The sequence below is a fragment of the Leucoraja erinacea genome, chromosome 2 (assembly GCF_028641065.1).
Source record: "Leucoraja erinacea ecotype New England chromosome 2, Leri_hhj_1, whole genome shotgun sequence".
Classification (NCBI taxonomy): Eukaryota; Metazoa; Chordata; class Chondrichthyes; order Rajiformes; family Rajidae; genus Leucoraja; species Leucoraja erinaceus.
In genome coordinates, this window is record NC_073378.1 from 96,803,943 (window position 1) to 96,824,541 (window position 20,599).

Consider the following 20,599-nt stretch of genomic DNA (forward strand, 5'->3'; position numbering starts at 1 on the left):
GTATTGGAGCCAGAGTGGACAACTTTCTGCCACCAACTAAGCCGCAGTTAACACAAGTTGATTTTTCAGGTATACTTCCTTTGTCAAACTGTGGCGATGTCAGGGACTTGCATCAACAGATATCAGTAGAATTCAAACATTGTCAACTAACCAATATGTGTTTTAATTGCTGAAGGCAAAAGTACAAAGTAAAATCCCACCAAAGCACATCAAAAGGTGCTTCTGAAACCCTCCCATTTCTTCCTTTCACTTTCAGGCCAACACATCCACAGGTGTTAAAACCTGATACGAGTCCAAATGTTTAAAAAGAAAAACTAAGCAATTATGATGGGCATCCATCTAATAAATTAATCCGAGAGACAAATCTACAGCATTGTTACTCACTGCAAAACACCAGCACCCACTTCTATTAAAACAGCTCCAGCAAATGTTTAAATAGTTAACTTACAAATTTGCAGATTAATTTTTCAGAAAAACAATTCTGATGCAAAAATATAATTTCAGAAGTGCTGAATTAAGATGCAGCAATAATGCACAAATCCAAATTTTTCTTCTATCTTTGGTATGATCCAGATGTATTGGTTATAGATTAGCAAAATAATAGCTATTGCTAATAGCAGGTATTTATTTTCCATTTTTGAAAATAATTAGTTCAACAGTTACATAGAAGAAACTGTTGATCAACTTTTTTTGAATAAACCTTTGAAATGCATCTGTTATGATGTGATGGAGGACAGTGGGTTTACTAAACAATTAACACAGACAATTATAGAAGATGTATTTACATTCAGAAGTCATAACTATGCAAAGAAATCAATTGTGCCAAGTACATTGTCCTTTAGAATAAGGGGTAAGCAATTTAGAATGGAGATGAGGAAATACTTTTTCACACAGAGAGTTGTGAATCTGTGGAATTCTCAGCCTCAGAGGGCGGTGGAGGCCGGTTCTCTGGATGCTTTCAAGAGAGAGTTAGATAGAGCTCTTAAAGATAGCGGAGTCAGGGGATATGGGGAGAAGGCAGGAACGGGGTACTGATTGTGGATAACCAGTCATGATCACATTGAATAGCGGTGCTGGCTCGAAGGGCCAAATGGCCTGCTCCGTCACCTATTGTCTATGCCATGTCCAATTGATTCAATTACAAGTACATATAGATTTTACTTCTCTGGGCTGCGATCAATTTTTAGCACCGGAGGTCTCATGTCTTAAAAGTAAAAGGAATAATTTGACAAAGAATGTGGAAAGCATAGAGTAAGTGTTGCATCAAAATGTTTGTATTTTAAGCATTTAATAGGATGCATATTAAACAGGTAATCCAAATTGGACAGGATATAATTGGAAAAGTACATACTTTAATTATACGCAATCCTTACAAACAAGACTGCAGTCAAAGAGGACAAATAAACCACCAGACAGCCTGCCATTCAATAGGCTCTTGGCTAATCTGGGAATGCTTCAATTCCCCTTTTCTGCCATTTCCAACCAAATAAACTTAAATGTACCTATCTTTGAAAAGTCTGCTTAATTCCTCTTTAAACATCTGCAGAGATCCAGATTCCTCAATCCTCCCAAAGATTCTCCATCCTCTGAGTGAGGAGATTTTAACATACCTTTGGTTTTAAAGGGTTGTCTCCTCAGTTTATAACTATGTTCCTTCATTCAAGACTTTCCCATGAGTGGAAAAATCTCAATATTTATAATGGCATTTGCTTCGGGACCATATGTTTTGAAAATATCATTCCCCATTCTTCAAAACCCCCCAAAAAAACAAAATTTTCACTGTTTGAGATAAGACGACCAATTCATTCGAAGAATTAGCCTACAAATGCAGTATATGATTGCATCCAAAGTTGCTATACAGTGCATTCAGAAAGTATCCAGGCCCCTTCACTTTTTCCACATTTTTTACGTTGCAGCCCTACTCTAAAATGGATTAAATTCATTTTTATCATCAATCAGCACACAATCCCCCAGAATGAAGAAGCGAAAATAGGTGTTTGGAAATTTTTGCAAAGTAATTAAAAAGAAATAACTGAAACATCACATTTACACAAGTATTCAGACCCTTTACTCAGTATTTTGTTGAGTCAACTTTGGCAGCAATTACAACCTCAAGTCCTCTTGGGGATGATGCTACAAGCCTGTATTTGGGTAATTTCTCCCATTTTTCTCTGCAGATCCTCTCAAGCTCTGTCAGGTTCGATGGGGAGAGTCGATGCACAGCTATTTTCCGGTCCCTCCAGAGATGTTCGATCGGGTTCAAGTCTGGGTTCTGGCTGGGCCACTCAAGAACATTCACAGACTTGTCACAAAGCTACCCCTGTGTTGTCTTAGATGTGTGCTTAGGGTCGTTGTCCTGTTGGAAGGTGAACCTCCGCCCCAGTCTGAGGTCCAGTACGCTCTGGAGCAGGTTTTCATCAAGGATCTCTCTGTACTTTGCTTCGTTCATCTTTCCCTCGACCCTGACTAGTCTCCCAGGTCCTGCCACTGAAAAACATCCCCACAGCATGATGCTGCCACCACAATGCTCCACCGTAGGTATGGTATTGGCCAGGAGATGAGCGGTGCCTGGTTTCCACAAGATGTGACGCTTGGCATTTAGGCCAAAGAGTTCAATCTTGGTTTCATCAGACCGGAGAACCTTGTTTCTCATGGTCTGAGAGTCCTTTAGGTGCCTTTTGGTAAACTCCAAGCGGGTTGTCATGTGCCTTTTAATGACGAGTGGCTTCCGTCTGGCTACTCTACCATAAAGGCCTGATTGGTGGAGTGCTGCAAATATAGTTGTTCTTCTGGAAGGTTCTCCCATCTCCACAGAGGAACTCTGGAGCATTGTCAGAGGACCATCGGGTTCTTGGTCATCTCCCTGATCAAGGCCCTTCTCCCCCGATTGCTCAGTTTGGACGGGCGGCCAGCTCTATGAAGAGTCCTGGTGATTCCAAAGTTCTTCCATTTAAGAATGATGGAGGCCACTGTGCTCTTCGGGACCTGCAATGCTGCAGAAATTATTTTACACCCTTCCCCAGATCTGTGTATTGACACAATCCTGTATCGGAGGTCTGTAGACAATTCCTTTGTCTTCATGGCTTGGTTTTTGCTCTGACATGCACTGTCAAATGTGGGACCTTATATAGACAGGTGTGTGCCTTTTTAAATCATGTCCAATCAATTTAATTTACCATTGGTGGACACCAATCAAATTGTAGAAACATCTCATGGATAATCAATGGAAACAGGATGAACCTAAGCTCAATTTTGAGTGTCATAGCAAAGGGTCTGAAGACGTATGTAAATGTGATATTTCAGTTATTTATTTTTAATTACTTTGCAAACATTTCCAAACACCTATTTTCGCTTCTTCATTCTGGGGGATTGTGTGCTGATTGATAATAAAAAAATGAATTTAATCCATTTCATAATAAGGCTGTAAAGTAACAAAATGTGGAAAAAGTGAAGGGTTCTAAATACTTTCTGACTGCACCGTAGCAGCACGACTTCTTTTTGGAAGAAAGAAAAACCAAGTTGCCCGTCCCTACCACTCACTAAGACCATCCATCTACTTAGTCAGTGACACTACACTTTACTTCATCTGTCGAGGATTTTTGGCTTTGATTAGCAAAGAACCCAGTGATTATCAAAGGTTAAAAATATAGGTTTCCAGAATATAAATATCTATTACAATGTCTTTCCATCATCCACATTGAGAAGAGCATTGTAACAGTGAAACTATTATTTTGTGCAAGAAGCAAATTATTGGAGGAACTCAGACAGCATCCACGGAGGGAAATCAACAGACAGTGCTGGACATCAGAATAAAAAAAAGTAAAAGGATAGCAGAATAAAAGGGTGTACTTTTTGAAAGGAGATGAGAAAGAATTTATTTCGTCAGAAGATGGTGAATCTGTGGAATTCATTGCCACAGATAACTGTGGAAGGGAAGTCAATGCAAGGTGGAGATTTGACAGACTCGCAAAGGAAGGAGAATGGGGTTGAGAGGAAAGATAGATCAGTCATGACTGAATGGTGGAGTAGACTTGATGGCCAAATGGTGCCTCTATCAACAAGCCACTTATGAGAACACATGAAATAGCAGGTGCAATGTAGGATTGCAATAGAAATGTTTTTTGCTTTTTCTTCAACACTGCTCTTCCATAACAAAATATGAACAAAATTGATACCACTGAATAAACATCAAAAGAAACTGTTTCACGTCATTGCAAAGCTTCAATTTATTATCCTAGCCATCAATTGAAGGTCATGCAGATGGTGCTACAATAGACAAAGACATCATATTTTGGATGATTCACTATTCCCCTGCAGCTTCGTGTACAATACCATGTGGCAATGTTTTGGGATGTTAACCAACATTTATCACTCAACCAAAATCAGTAAAATAAATATATCACTCATTTTTCACCATGTTGTACTGAGGAATTTTTCTTGCATGAGAAGATTTCTGCCAGCAAATAGTTTGAAACGACAAATAGTCCAGAGTTCCAACACATTTCATAATATTCAACAATCCTCAAGATTTAGAAATATCTGGCAAGATTAACCATACTGAATCATTGTCACTTTTTCCATTTCATGCAAACTGTTGCTAAATGGATTAAAATGGATCAAAGCATGTAAAATGAATTTGGAGCTAGCTTGTGGATCACACTATTGTGCAGTTGTAGTGTATCTGGCATTTTTTCAAACCAAGATCACCAGAGTTTAAATGTAGCAGTTTTAAGGACAGCGACCCCATAACTGTTTCCCAGCAATAGTAAAAATGGAAACTGGGCAGTGTACACATCATAATAAGAATGGGATACAGTGGTTTTGCAAAACTGTATTCTTCATTAAACAAATCTGAAGGGATATGGCAGAGAATAGATCCAGAAACAAATGTGCTTTGAACTAACAACAACATACGCATTCTCAACTTAGTGTAACTACTTTAGCTTAGTTTACATTTAGTTTAGTTTCGAGATACAGCGCAGAAACAGGCACTTCAGCCCACCGAGTCCGCATCGACCAGCAATATTGACACTATCGTACACACACACACACGGGACAATTTACACTTGCACACTTATACCAATTATACCAATTTATTCCCAGTTTATTTCAGTACTCTTATACTTTTCTACACTCCATTTTGATTAAACTAAACCAAAGCAACAGTAAGTGTTGCTCTAAACGATAAGAACAAAGAATGCCACCAGCAATCACACAAATTACCGCTCTTTATTTTAATTGGGGTTTTTTGGCAGTGATCTTTCCATTTTGAGAGATTATGATATGCAGCTTATAAAATTTTAACCAGTATTAAAATTAGAATAATTTTACTTGTATTTCCCCTGCTAATTGTGCCCAGAATTTTAAGACTCCACCCCACTGGTCACTGAATTGTTAATGGGAAAGCTTTTCTCTGCCATCTCATCTACCTAATCTGGATGGCACAGTAGCACTGCCACCTGACAGCTCCAATGACACGGGTTCAATCATGACCTTCGATGCATTCTGCAGAGAGTTTGCTTATTCTCCCTGTGACCATGCGGTTTTCCATCAAGTATTCCAGATTCCTCGCACATCCAATGAAGATAGTAGATGAATCTCCTTAAGTGCTGGTGGTAGAATCCGAGAGGAGTTGGTGGAAATATGGGGGAGAATACAATGGGTTAGGGTTAGATCTGTTTTTTACACCATCTGTAAGCTGAAGGGTCTATTTCTGCACCGTCTCCCTATGACCATGATAAAATGAATCATGCTCTTGCACATGCAAGTCAAATCTCCTCCCAACTTATTTTGCTCATAGAAAAACAACCCTACCTTCACTAGTCTAACACAGTAGTTAAAATTCCCCTCTCTGGAATCGTTCTAGTAAAATCTTTTCTCCTGCTATTATCAGGTAGCTGAACCATCCTACCAACAACTAGAGATCAGTACAGGGCTACTAAATACCTCACTGGAGACCCTCGGACTATCTTTGATTGGACTTTATCTTGCACTGAGCGTTATTCACGTTATTCCCTTTATCATGTGTGTGTGTACACTGCGGATAGCTCGATTGTAATCATGTATTGTCTTTCCACTGACTGGTTAGCACACAACAAAAACTTTTCACTGTACCTCGGCACACGTGACAATAAATTAAACTAAACTCAAATGCGTTAGGCCTTTACCATTTTTTTTCCCTCCAATGTAAAGAGCAGAATGTGCTCCTGTTGTGGGCTAACTAATGTTTTGTACAAGTTCAATGCATTTGCCCTGCTTTTAGACTCTATACCTCTATGAATGAAACTCCTTATCACATTAGCTGCATTAACCACTCTCTCAATGTTCTCTGCCATTTCAAGGATTTATTATATACACATGCGGCAGGTCATTTTGTTCCTGCACACCTTTTGGAATAGTGCCATTTAGTCAACTTTGAAAGAACAAGGGGGAGAGAGTGTATATCACTTCACTCCTTTTGCATTATATTTTATCCACCACTTTTCTGTCTGTTCAACATGTTTTTTGTGATATATTACAATTTTCCCTCGCCATTTTGCACACTTTGTAATTTTCCATTGTAACTCAAATTCTGAAATTTTACTCCCTCGACCTCTGGCCTTGATGTCATAAAAGACAGTAGTCCAACCCCTGACCGCAGGGGCCGCCGTCATTTACCAAAACGACAATTGGAGAAAAAACAATTACCAGTACACTCTGCTTTCAGCCATTTAACTAATCTTATATTCATAATGTTACTGATCCTTGAACTATACAAGCTTCATTTTGCTACCTAAACCCTTCTGTATGACTTTTCCAAACATCTTTTGAAAATCTACGGATGACATACAAAAGTTTATCAAAGGGATAGAAGTGTATTACCCGAACAAAAGATTAATTAATGTTAACCAAACACAGCTTTCTTTAACAAATTAAAGTAGGGTTTCTTCATTACCAATTATCGGTCAATTAATTTATTTCCCAATTATTAGTTCTTTCAGCTTTCTTATAACAAAGATTGTTCATAAGTGATAAGAGCAGAAACACACCTTTTTTTTTTTTTTTTTTTTTTTTTTTTTTTTTTTTTTGTTTTTTTTTTTTTTTTTTTTTTTTTTTTTTGGTGGCCCATCAAGTCTACTCCACCATTCAATCATGGCTAATCTATCTTTTCCTCTCAACCCCATTCTCCTGTTTTTTCCCCTTTTCCCCCGACATAATCAAGAATCTATCTATCTCTGCCTTAAAAATAACCATTGACTCAGCCTCAATAGCCTTTTGTGGCACGTCCCTATAATTGCTTAGCTTGACCTTGGACCCCTTTTTGAACAAGATATTGCCTTTTTTTCTGTGCACGAGCAACTCTCCTGTATCTAAGTGGAATTGGAAGATTATTGAAAAATAGTTCTGCAACTTCAAGCCTCACCTCCCTTAGCATCCCAACAGTGGTACTGTGAGTAAACCAGGCATCACTGTTGTTGAGATCCTGCATTCTTATATCAGAAAAAGTTGAATACTTAGCTCCTGAAAGCATACAACCCTTTTTCGTATGCGTCCTGCATGATTGGTACCATTACGTACAACTTCTAGCTTGCTCCCATTCCACTGAAGACTAATTCTCAGTGATGAAAAATACTTCTCAGTGAAGTCCTTGACCCCGGAAACGTAGAAGCAATATATATTGACCAGAATTGATATTGAATTCACCCAATCTACTCTATACTTCCTTATCAAAATTGTCCTTTGTTTCACAAAAGATATGCTGCTTCTTACCATATTTACCCTGGCACGAGAGGCCCCATTTCCTTCACTGGACCTGGAACTTTCAACAACTTTGCACGCTAAACTTTGAAAATCCTAACTATGCAAGAACCATTCTAATGTAAAATATTGTTTATTGCCCAACCACAACAAACTCCAATGATATTACACAGGAACATTTTCAAACTGTTTCTCATTTGAAAGACAACATTTTAAAATTTATTTCAAGGGTAAAGGCACATGGCAATCGAGAAAATATTTACTGACAAAGATTTACTGTAATCATGAAATTTACATAGGAAAATAATCCACGCTAGTCTTCAATAAAGGATATGCATTTACAAAATTGAAACCAGCAATATCGAATTTGTTAATGCCAATTTAATTGTAATTTGTAATAATTGTGAAACAGCAGCTTCCAAATTGTGCAAATAACATAACCATAAATAACAAAGACATTAGACAAGAGATTGGTCAAACGGATATAATTCAAGATGAATAAAAGCTATCACATCAGTTTGTTTCAGTAGCAAAAATAATTAGCCTGTGGCAGAAATTCATTGAGAAAGCATATTTTAGGTCTGTTGAGATGGTTCAATAACACCTTAAAAAAGATAATCATACAGCATGGAAATTGACCCCTTGATTCAACTTGATATGCCAATGAAGGTGCCCCATCTAAAATAGTCCAACATGTCCTTCTAAACCTCTCCATATACCTGCCCAAATGTATTTTACATGTTGAGACTGTACTGGCCTCTAAAACCTCCTCTGGCAGCTCATTCCATTTATCTAGCACCCACTGTGTGATACAAAATCACCCCTCAGGTTCTTATTAAATCTTTCCCGTTTCACCTAAACCTACGCCCTCTAATTCTTGATTGCCCTATCTTGTACATTAATTCTAGCTTTTTCTTCAATGTTTTATACACCTCCATAAGATCACCTCTCGGTCTCCTGGGCTGCAAGGAATAAACCCCAAACCTGCCCAACGTTTCCCCAATAGGTCAGGCCCTCAAGTTCTGGCAACATCCTTAGGATATATTACATTTCAACAAGATTTTTCCTCAGCTGTAATACAGCTCTCAGGAATGGTCATCCCAAGCACGAGAGTGATAGTGGCTACACTGGCCCTCAATTAAGAGATTAAGCTGCAAGAAGGGAAAAGTTTAGAAAGACGGATAATTTTTAAAAACAAAGATAATTTAAATGCATGAGCTATTCAAGTTACATACAGTGCCCTCCATAATGTTTGGGACAAAGACTCTTTATTTAATTATTTGCCTCTGTGCTCCAAAATTTGAGAATCATAATAGGAAAAAAAAATCACATGTGGTTAAAGTACATATCGTCAGATTTTAATAAAGGTCATTTTTACACATTTTGGTTTCACCATGTAGAAATTACAGCAGTGTTTATGCATAGTCTGCCCTTTCAGGGCACCATAATGTTTGGGACACAGCAATGTCATGTAAATTAAAGTAATCACGTTTAGCATTTTGTTGCATATCCTTTGCATGCAATGACTGCTTAAAATCTGCAATTCATGGACATCACCAGTTGCTGGGGGTCTTCTCTGGAGATACTCTTCTAGGCCTGAATTGCAGCCATGTTTAGCTTATGCTTGTTTTGAGGGCTAGTCCCCTTCAGTTTCCTCTTCAGCATACAAAAGACATGCTCAATTGAGTTCAGATCGGGTGATTGACTTGGCCATTCAAGAATTTACAATTTTTTAGCTTTAAAAAACTCCTTTATTGCTTTAGCAGTATGAGATCATTGTCTTGCTGTAGAATGAACCGGCGGCCAATGTATTTTGAGGCATTTGTTTGAACTTGAGCAGATAGGATGTGTCTATATACTTCAGAATGTATTATGCTGCTACCATCAACAGTTATATCATCAATGAAGATAAGTGAGCCAGTACCTTCAGCAGCCATACATGCCCAGGCCATATCACCCCTACCACTGTATTTCACAGTTGAGGTGGTATGCTTTGGATCTTGGGCAGTTCCTTCTCTCCTCCGTATTTTGCTCTTCACCACTCTGATATAAATTAATCTTCATCTCATCTGTCCACAAGACCTTTTTCCAGAACTGTGGTTGCTCTTTTAAGTACGTATTGGCAAACTGCAACCTGGCCATCCTATTTTTGCGGTAAACCAGTGGTTTGCATCTTGCAGTGTAGTCTCTGTATTTCTGCTCATGAAGTCTTCTGCGGACAGTGGTCATTGACAAATCCACTCCTGACTCCTGAAGAGTGTTTCTGATCTGTTGGATGGGTGTTTGGGGATTTTTCTTTATTATAGAGAGAATTCTTCGGTCATTAGTTGCGGAGGTCTTCCTTGGCCTGCCAGTCCCTTTGTGATTAGCTCACCAGTGCTCCCTTTCTTCTTAATGGTGTTCCAAACAATTGATTTTGTTAAGCCTAAGATTTGATTGATGTCTCTCACAGTTTTATTCTTGTTTCTCAATCTCATTATGGCTTCTTTGACATTCATTGGCACAACCATGGTCCTCATCAACTGCAATAAAAGTTTCCAAACATTATGGTGCCCTGAAATGGGGGGAACTGTGTATAAACACAGCTGTAATTTGTACATGGTTAAACCAAAAATATATAAAAATGACTTTTAATAAAAATCTGTCAATGTGCACATTGATTTTTTTTTCTATTAAAAATCTCAAATTGTGGAGCAGAGGCAAATAAATTAATGATGGGTCTTTGTCCCAAACATTGTGGATGGCACTGTAAGTGCAAAATACTGTCTACTCCTCAGCTACATCAAGATGGGGAAAAAGGCAACATTAAGCCAGAAAAAAAGACGAGAGTGACAGCAATCATTCAAATAAACAGCCGTAATATCTTTTTTTCCCACTTTACACAAATACTCCTAAGTAAAGATACTCCTTACTTAAAAATGTACTTAAAAAACAAATCTCTGGCCCTAAATTATGCCTGTCAGGTCTTCGGGAAGTGAGAGACCTGAATCACCTAAGCACTGGATCTAATTTTTTTTGTGGGCAAAGTGGAAAACAATGCCAGCTCAAGTTGCAGGGTGAGGGGCAGCCAAACAGCATGTTTTTAAAGAGAACTGCAGCAAAGTGGAATAAAAACATTCTACGTTGCAAAAGGTCAAGATAGTGCAGCTGCAAAGGCCTAAAATGCTGCAGATTTAAGGAGGCGAGGGAGATGTGGATTGCTGCACGGTATTGAGGGAGTAGAATGCAATGTCTAGCAATGCCATCTTGAACATACCAATTGTGATCCTACCATGTCCACACTCGAGGCTTTGAGAAACATTGATCAAAGAACTGATTGCTGCTTTCATGATGGGTGCTTCAATAATTAATTTCAGAATATGTTTTTGAGCACAAATGTGTTGGAAGGAACTGCAGATGCTGGATTACATCAAAGATAGATATAAAATGTTGGGGTAACAGCAGGACAAGCAGCATCTCTGGAAAGAAGGAATGGGTGATGTCTCAGGTCTAGACCCTTCTTCAGACTGAGCATGTTTTGTCTTTAAATTAAACTACCACATGTTTTAAGATAAAGTAAATTTGGGTCAATTGCCCTTAGGAGAGTTATTTTATTCCATATGTTTGGGACTACTGCCCTTAGGAGAGTTATTTTATTCCATATGTTTTGAAAGGGTCATAAAATGTACACTTAAATTGTTTCCCTTTTTTTTTTAAAAAAGGGAATTTCTTAATCATTCAATTTTTTAGATGTTTAGGGGTAACATGAGGGGGAACTTCTTTACTCAGAGAGTGGTAGCTGTGTGGAATGAGCTTTCAGTGAAGGTGGTGGAGGCAGGTTCGATTTTATCATTTAAAAATAAATTGGATAGTTATATGGACAGGAAAGGAATGGAGGGTTATGGTCTGAGTGCAGGTCGATGGGACTAGGGGAGAATACGTGTTCGGCACGGACTAGAAGGGCCGAGATGGCCTGTTTCCGTGCTGTAATTGTTATATGGTTATATGGACTTAATCAGTTGTAGTATCTTAACTCCAAAACCTCTCCCTCCAGTTGTCCCTCCATAACATCCACAAGCCGAAACTTCCTTCGATTCTCTCTAAAAACAGCCAAATTATTTATTATTTCACGTAATGGCTTTTACATATAACTTGCTTAAGCGCAGATAAGAAATAACAACAATTCTGTTAAATGAGAAGGTTTAAAGGGATGTGGGCTAAATGCACACAAGGGACTAGGTTTGATGGGGCATCTTGGTCAGCATGCATGATTTGCACCAAAGGGAGCTGTCCCCATGTTGAACAACACAAGACCAACCTAGCCCCAACAGCACCTGCACATTTCTCATGATCACAAGGAGCAAAATACTTTGACTGCAACTTCCTCTTTACAGGTCATTGCAGCACCCCCAAGCACTGCTCATCTCAGACCAAAACTGAACAACTTATAATTTGCTGAGTTGCATTTTTTTGGAATCACCCTCTCTAGTTAATCCCAAGAAGAAAATATCAGAAATCTATACTAGTAGAAGAGTGAATGAATCTGCCAAATGTATCAATGAGAATACGTAATTCAAACTCCATTGCATTTTTCATGAAAACAACTCTGCAGAACCACAATACTGGTAGTTTGTAGGGAAGCTTATTCTTTGCATCTCCCAAGGAACAACAATGTAGGAAATCCTGTTTACAATTGTTACCTGAACAATGGCAAAATCTGAACAAATTCATTACAATTTTGTCAGCGGCTTTATCATTACTGATCATTCATGTACATATTACGATATCTAACAAGGCCATTCTACCTATTGGCTAAATGCTGGTTCCAGATATAGCAATCCTGTTGACTATGCAAGACTGGAGGAGGTGCAAGTGAACCTCTGCCTAACCTGAAAGGAATGTCGGGGTCCCTGGACTGAGTTGAGGGAGGCTATATAGGGACAGGTGTTACATCTTCTACGGTTGCAGGGAAAGATACCCGCGAAGACGGTGGTTTGGGTGGGAAGGGATGAGAACCAAGGAGTTGCAGAGGGAACGATCTCTGTGGAATGCGGAAAGGGCTGGAGATGGGAAAATGTGGCTAGTGGTAGGATCCCGTTGGAGGTTGTGGAAATTTCAGAGGATTATGTGTTTACTGTTTGCCACCCCTCACCAAGTCCTGCTTATTCATTGGTTGACCTACAATGGGTCTTAGTAACATTTCAACGTTACTTTTCTTCACAACTGTTTTCAAATACTTCCACAGTCTTGCTTTCATTTCATTTCCAGAACCAGGGGCCACAGTTTAAGAATAAGGGGTAAACCATTTAGAACGGAGACGAGGAAACACTTTTTCTCACAGAGAGTGGTGAGTCTGTGGAATTCTCTGCCTCAGAGGGCGGTGGAGGCAGGTTCTCTGGATGCTTTCAAGAGAGAGCTGGATAGGGCTCTTAAAGATAGCGGAGTCAGGGGCAGAGAATTCCACAGACTCACCACTCTCTGTGAGAAAAAGCGTTTCCTCGTCTCCGTTCTAAATGGCTTACTCCTTATTCTTAAACTGTGACCCCTGGTTCTGGACTCTCCCAACATCGGGAATATGTGTCCTGCCTCTAGTGTGTCCAAGCCCTTAACAATCTTATATGTTTCAATGAGATTCCCTCTCATCCTTCTTAACTCCAGAGTGTACAAGCCCAGCTGCTCCATTCTCTCAGCATATCAGTCCCGCCATCCCGGGAATTAACCTTGTAAACCTACGCTGCACTTCCTCAATAGCAAGAATGTCCTTCCTCAAATTAGGGGACCAAAACTGCACACAATACTCCAGGTGTGGTCTCACTAGGGCTTTGTACAATTGCAGAAGGACCTCTTTGCTCCTATATTTGATTCCTCCTGTTATAAAGGCCAACAAGCCATTCGCTTTCTTCACTGCCTGCTGTACCTGCATGCTTACTTTCATAGACTGATGTACAAGGACCCCCCAGATCCCGTTGTACTACCCCTTTTCCCAACTTGACGCCATTTAGATAGTAATCTGTCTTCCTGTTTTTGCTACCAAAGTGGATAACCTCACATTTATCCGCATTAAACTTCATCTGCCATGCATCAGCCCACTCCCCCAACCTGTCCAAGTCACCCTGCATTCTCATACAATCCTCCTCACAGTTCACACTGCCACCCAGCTTTGTGTCATCTGCAAATTTGCTAATACCCCCAATACCATGTGCCCTAATATTGCCCACTAATCTCCTATGTGAGACCTTATCAAATGCTTTCTGAAAGTCCAGGTACACTACATCCACAGGCTCTTCCTTGTCCATTTTCCTAGTTACTTCTTCAAAACAATTCCAGAAGATTAGTCGAGTGTGGCGGTCTTTTCCTGACCTTGACCAGGCCACTACACAAGCATGATTTCCCCTTCGTAAATCCATGCTGACTCGGACCGATCCTGTTACTGCTATCCAAATGTGCGGCTATCTCATCTTTTATAATTGACTCCAGCATCTTCCCCACCACCGATGTCAGGCTAACTGGTTTATAATTCCCCGTTTTCTCTCTCCCGCCTTTCTTAAAAAGTGGGATAACATTAGCTACCCTCCAATCCACAGGAACTGATCCCAAGTCTATAGAACATTGGAAAATTATCACCAATGCATCCACGATTTCTAGAGGCACTTCCTTAAGTACCCTGGGATGCAGACCTTCAGGCCCTGAGGATTTATCATCCTTCAGTCCCACCATTCTATCCAACACCATTTCCTGCCTAATGTAGATTTCCTTCAGTTCCTCTCTCACCCCAGATCCTCTGGCCACTACTATATCTGGGAGATTGTTAGTGTCCTCCTTAGTGAAGACAGATCCAAAGTACCTGTTCAACTCATCTGCCATTTCCTTGTTCCCCATAATAAATTCACCTTTTTCGGTCTTCAAGGGTCCAACTTTGGTCTTAACAAATGTTTTCCTCTTCACATAACCATATAACAATTACAGCACGGAAACAGGCCATCTCGGCCCTACAAGCCCGTGCCGAACAATTATTTTCCCTTAGTCCCACCTGCTGCACTCATACCATAACCCTCCATTCCCTTCTCATCCATATGCCTATTCAATTTATTTTTAAATGATACCAACGAACCTGCCTCCACCACTTCCACTGGAAGCTCATTCCACACCGCTACCACTCTCTGAGTAAAGAGGTTCCGCCTCATGTTACCCCTAAACTTCTGTCCCTTAATTCTGAAGTCATGTCCTCTTGTTTGAATCTTCCCTATTCTCAAAGGGAAAAGCTTGGCCACATCAACTCTGTCTATCCCTCTCATCATTTTAAAGACCTCTATCAAGTCCCCCCTTAACCTTCTGCGCTCCAGAGAATAAAGCTTTCTCTTAACTTATTCCACCTTTCTCTGTAACTTAGTTGTTGAAACCCAGGCAACATTCTAGTAAATCTCCTCTGTACTCTCTCTATTTTGTTGACATCCTTCCTATAATTGGGCGACCAAAATTGTACACCATACTCCAGATTTGGTCTCACCAATGCCTTGTACAATTTTAACATTACATCCCAGTTTCTATACTCAATGCTCTGATTTATAAAGGCTAGCATACCAAAAGCTTTCTTTACCACCCTATCTATATGAGATTTCACCTTCAAGGAACTATGCACGGTATTGCCAGATCCCTCTGTTCAACTGCATTCTTCAATTCCCTACCATTTACCATGTACGTCCTATTTTGATTTGTCCTGCCAAGGTGTAGCACCTCACATTTATCAGCATTAAACTCCATCTGCCATCTTTCAGCTCATTCTTCCAAATGGCCTAAATCACTCTGTAGACTTTGGAAATCCTCTTCATTATCCACAACACCCCCTATCTTGGTATCATCTGCATACTTACTAATCCAATTTACCACACCTTCATCCAGATCATTGATGTACATGACAAACAACGAAGGACCCAACACAGGTCCCTGAGGCACCCCACTAGTCACCTGCCTCCAATCCGACAAACAGCCATCCACCATTACCCACTGGCGTCTCCCATTCAGCCACAGTTGAATCCATCTTGTTACTCCTGCATTTATACCCAACAGATGAACCTTCTTAACCAACCTTCCATGAGGAACCTTGTTAAAGGCCTTACTAAAGTCCATATAGACAACATCCACTGCTTTACTCTTGTCAATTTCCCTAGTAACCTCTTCAAAAAATTCAAGAAGATTAGTCAAACATGACCTTCCAGGCACAAATCCATGTTGACTGTTCCTAATCAGACCCTGTTTATCCAGATGCTTATATATATTATCTCTAAGTATATTTTCCTTTAATTTGCCCACCACTGAAGTCAAACTAACAGGTCTATAATTGCTAGGTTTACTCTTAGAACCCTTTTTAAACAATGGAACAACATGCGCAGTACGCCAATGCTCGGGGACTATTCCCATTTCTAATGACATTTGAAATATTTCTGTCATAGCCCCGGCTATTTCTACACTAACTTCCCTCAATGTCCTAGGGAATATCATGTCAGGACCTGGAGACTTATCCACTTTTATATTTTTCAAAAGTGTCAGTACTTCTTTTACTTTGAAACTCATAGTATCCATAGCTACTCTACTAGTTTCCCTTACCTCACATAATTCAATATCCTTCTCCTTGGTGAATACCGATGAAAATAAATTGTTCAATATCTCCCCCATCTCTTTTGGCTCTGCAGATAGCTGTCCACTCTCTCTCCAATGGACCAATTTTATCCCTCGTTATCCTTTTGCTATCAATATAACTGTAGAAACCCTTTGGATTTACTTTCACCTTTTCAACCTCATATCTTCTTTTAGCTTTTCTAATTTCTTTCTTAAGATTCTTTTTACATTCCTTATACTCCTCAAGCACCTCATTTACTTCATGCTGCCTATAATTATTGTAGATCTCCCTCTTTTTCCGAACAAGATGTCCAATTTCCCTTGAAAACCATGGCTCTTTCCAATTTTTACTGGTTCTTTTCAACCGAACAGGAATATAAAGATTCTGTACTCTTAAAATTTCCCCTTTAAATGTCCTCCATTTCTCTTCTTCATCCTTCCCATAAAACAAAATGTCCCAGTTCACTCCTTTTAAATCATTTCGCATCTCATCAAAGTTAACCTAAAGAAGCTTTTACTATCCTACTTTATATTCTTGGCTAGCTTACCTTCGTACCTCATCTTTACTCCCCGTATTGTCTTTTTGGTTATCTTCTGTTGTTCTTTAAACATTACCCAATCCTCTTGCTTCCCGCTCATCTTTGCTACGTTGTACTTCTTAGCTTTAATTTTTATACTGTCCCTGACGTCCCTTGTCAGCCATGGTCGTCCCTTTCTCGCCTTGGAATCTTTCTTCCTCCTAGGAATGAACTGATCCTGCACATTCTGTATTATTCATGGAAATACCTGCCATTTTTGTTCCACTGTCATCCCTGCTAGGGTATCTTTCCAGTCAATTTTGGCCAGCTCCTCCCTCATGGCCCCATAGTCCTCTTTATTCAACTGCAACACTGACACCTCCAATCTACCCTTCTCCCTCTCCAATTGTAGATTAAACCTGACTATGTTATGGTCACTACCTCCTAATGGGTCATTAACCTCAAGGTCCAATAGTAGCTTGTTGTCATATTTGTTGAATATTGCTCCAATGAAAGGTCTATGGATACATTGCTGTATTCCCTTTGGATGTTGCTATATTAAAGGGGTTATTTGAAATAAATTATTATTGTTGCAACAGGGCATCAGAAAGCATTTACAATTCATAAGATTTGCATCAGTTACTGAATAATCCACTGCACACACAAATATTTGAATAATCTTGGCTACGGAAACACATTATCCCAACCCACCTCATCAAGCTCCAGTATATACATGCAACAAGAGACAACATCAACTTTTCCACAAGAGAACACATCATTTGTTTTTTCTGAAAAAACCTTTTTAACCAGCTAGCTAGATTGGCTGATTACTCATCGCAGTCGGGCGAGATCTCTTCATGCCAACCTAATGACCTTCATGAAGACAAACAAGCCTTGCAAGTAATTCAAGTGTTACTCTGCACATCAGTAGCAATTCAGAAAGCAACCACGATCCCTGCATAATAGAGCCTTATAACATTGCTGAGAAAAATTGCAAGAAATATTAACGCCAGAATAAATGCATATTTGTAGTACAGTAATAAATCATTCTCTATAATTTGAAGGTGCCAAATCTAACTTCAGTGCATGCAGTGAAATCATATGATGCCCCACTTTGTGGAAAGTTATAATTTACAATAGAACATAGTATGGCACAGGAATCGTCCGTTTGGCCTACATTGTCTACACCGAACATACTGCCAAATTAAGCTAACGCCATTGGCCTGCACCCGATCCATATCCCTCCATTCCTTGCATATTCATGTGCCTATCTAAATGCCTCTTAAGTGTTATTTGCTTTCATCATCATTCCGAGCAGCATGTTCCAGACACCGATCATTCACCATGCAAAAATAAATTGCTTCCCTCGTCTACTTTAAACCTTCACGCTCTGAACTTGAAGCTATGTGACATTTCCACCCTGGGGAAAAAAGACCTATGCTTCTCATAATTTTATTAACTTCCGTTGGGTGTTCCAGAGAAAGCAAAGTTTGGCCAACGTCTCCTTATAGCTAATGTCCTCAAATCCAGGCAGCAGCCTGGTAAACCTCTCCATCCCTGCCACATCTTTTCCACAATGCGGCAACAACAACTACACACAGTACTCCAAAGGCATGTCTACCAAATCTACCAATCTTATAACATCGTAACATGACTTCCTGACTCAGGAAGCTGCTTCCTGCCATGTACTTCTTAACTTCATATTCTTACATATCACGAAAGTTCCACACTGCAATCTTATAATAAAGCATATTTGAAATTCATTAGTGATGTTGTAATTTAGCTGCTTTGTACTTAGCCAATTGAAATTATCCCCTCTGCTATAAATTAGCTCCATAAAGTGCAATAATATTGTACTTCTATTGGATGAATTCAACCTGAAAAGCATCTGTTGCACAAAACCAAAACAATCTGGATATGTTTCGAGTTTTCAATCTGATCTTTTGTTTAACAAGGGTAAAATTAGCTGACAAAGAGCAATTACATTCGTATTCTGTTCATATTGTAAAACACTGTTTAAAACCTTTCTACTTTTATCGGCAGTATTGTTGGATTTAAGGAAATCTGTTTTCACAGCAAAAGAAAGCTTCCCTTTCAGTCCACCAGAGTTAAAGATCATGTGATAACATTTAAATTTTGTTTTCCGCAGGAATTACACACCCCTTTTTTGTATCCTGTTATTCACAAGAGTATTTTCCTTTTTGTTAACAGCAAGAACATGAAAAGTATGTCATCAGGTGGTCTTACCATTAAAGAAACTTTTAGCTCTGAGGTAACTGACACTGAGACGGAGAACTGATAGTTTGTCCAATCTGGATACAATATCCTGTGGGAAAGGCAGGAGGTTGGCTAGACGTTCTAACTCTGCATTCAATCGGTCCCGATGTCTTTTGGATGGATTCGACTTTGCTCCTTCAGATGCCAGGGATTTTGCACTTAAAAATAAAACAAAAATACCATTGCATTAATATGAATTTTTATTCTCCAGTGATAAATTTTAGAGCATTTTCCGGCAGTGCCAATTTTGAAATTTAATAGCATACGAAGTATCATCACAGGCAAAATAAACAAAACTCAATGACAATTTACTCATGAGCATTCTTAAATATAATCATGCACACTCCTCATTTCTTCGCATTTCAGCTGCAAATGAGAAGTGACATTTTACAAGCTTGTCAAGTGTCATAAATGTCATTAATTTAGAAACCCAATTCTTATTCCTTCAACAATTGTTACAAACACTGCAGTTAGTTAAGAATGCTGATAATGAAATTTGAAGAGGAGGGATATGGGTGGTTTTTTTCTTAAAAATGTCATTGTCGTTGTTTAAGTTTGACTTTTTTCTCACGCCCTATTGAAAGTAGAAAATGTTATTTTAAGAAACAAAAGTGATTTCATTCAAACCAAAACAAGATCTCATTTGTAAATAAAGTAAAATATGAAAGTATGAGGTACGTGTTAGGTATGGAAGATTGGAAAATTAAATTAAAAGGTATGACAATAAATAAATAATGTCATTTACAGAATTGCAACTTAGTAGTATACAGTATATATCCTTTTAAAGGCATAAAAATCCAAAAAGGGTATCCCAGATGGCTAACAACTTAAAGGTTATAGAAGATCTAAGGAAGAGATTTAGAAAAATTCTCAAAAAAATTGTCCAAAAAAATCATTTTTTAAATTGGGAAAGTTTCAAAATTCAGCAACAAAGGATCACAACAAAGGAACAGATGAGGCAGGATAAATGAGAAACATATCTACAAACGCGTTCGCAATCTACAGTAAATCTCGTTATAACGGACCGGGGGGGGGGGGGGGGGAATGGGTCCGTTATTGACAATTGTCTACTATAACTGAGCAAGGTATTATCATTGTACAAGTAGTAGAAACAAATAACTGCAGTTGCTGTTTAATATATAACAGGACACAGAGTGTTGGAGTAACTCAGTGGGTCAGGCACAACCTCTGGAGAACATGGATAGGTGAGGTTTTAGCGCGTTACGTCCGTGTTTCCGCACTGTCATCTTTAAAATAAACTAAATATTCATGTTCGGGTGAGGAAGGCAAGTGGTACTTTAGTTTATTTATTGGAGAAGAACTTAAGAATGAGAGTGAAGGCATCAACTGTAATTATAAGGGGCTTTGTCAAGCTATACTCTGAATATGGGGTAAAGAGCTGGTCTCCATGTTTAAGAGGCAATATAGAGAGATAGCAACAAATGGTCAGCTTAACTAGTTAGATGCAGAGA

At 39.1% G+C, this 20,599-nt stretch overlaps 1 protein-coding gene across 1 annotated transcript in view; it reads right to left on the reverse strand.

The window, feature by feature from the left end:
* LOC129712915 (aryl hydrocarbon receptor-like) overlaps window positions 1–20,599 on the reverse strand; it is a 174,236-nt gene that overhangs the window by 136,398 nt on the left and 17,239 nt on the right. The window contains exon 2 of the mRNA XM_055661675.1: window positions 19,098–19,285. Coding sequence (XP_055517650.1) covers window positions 19,098–19,285 — 188 coding nt within the window. The remainder of the gene's footprint in view (window positions 1–19,097; window positions 19,286–20,599) is intronic.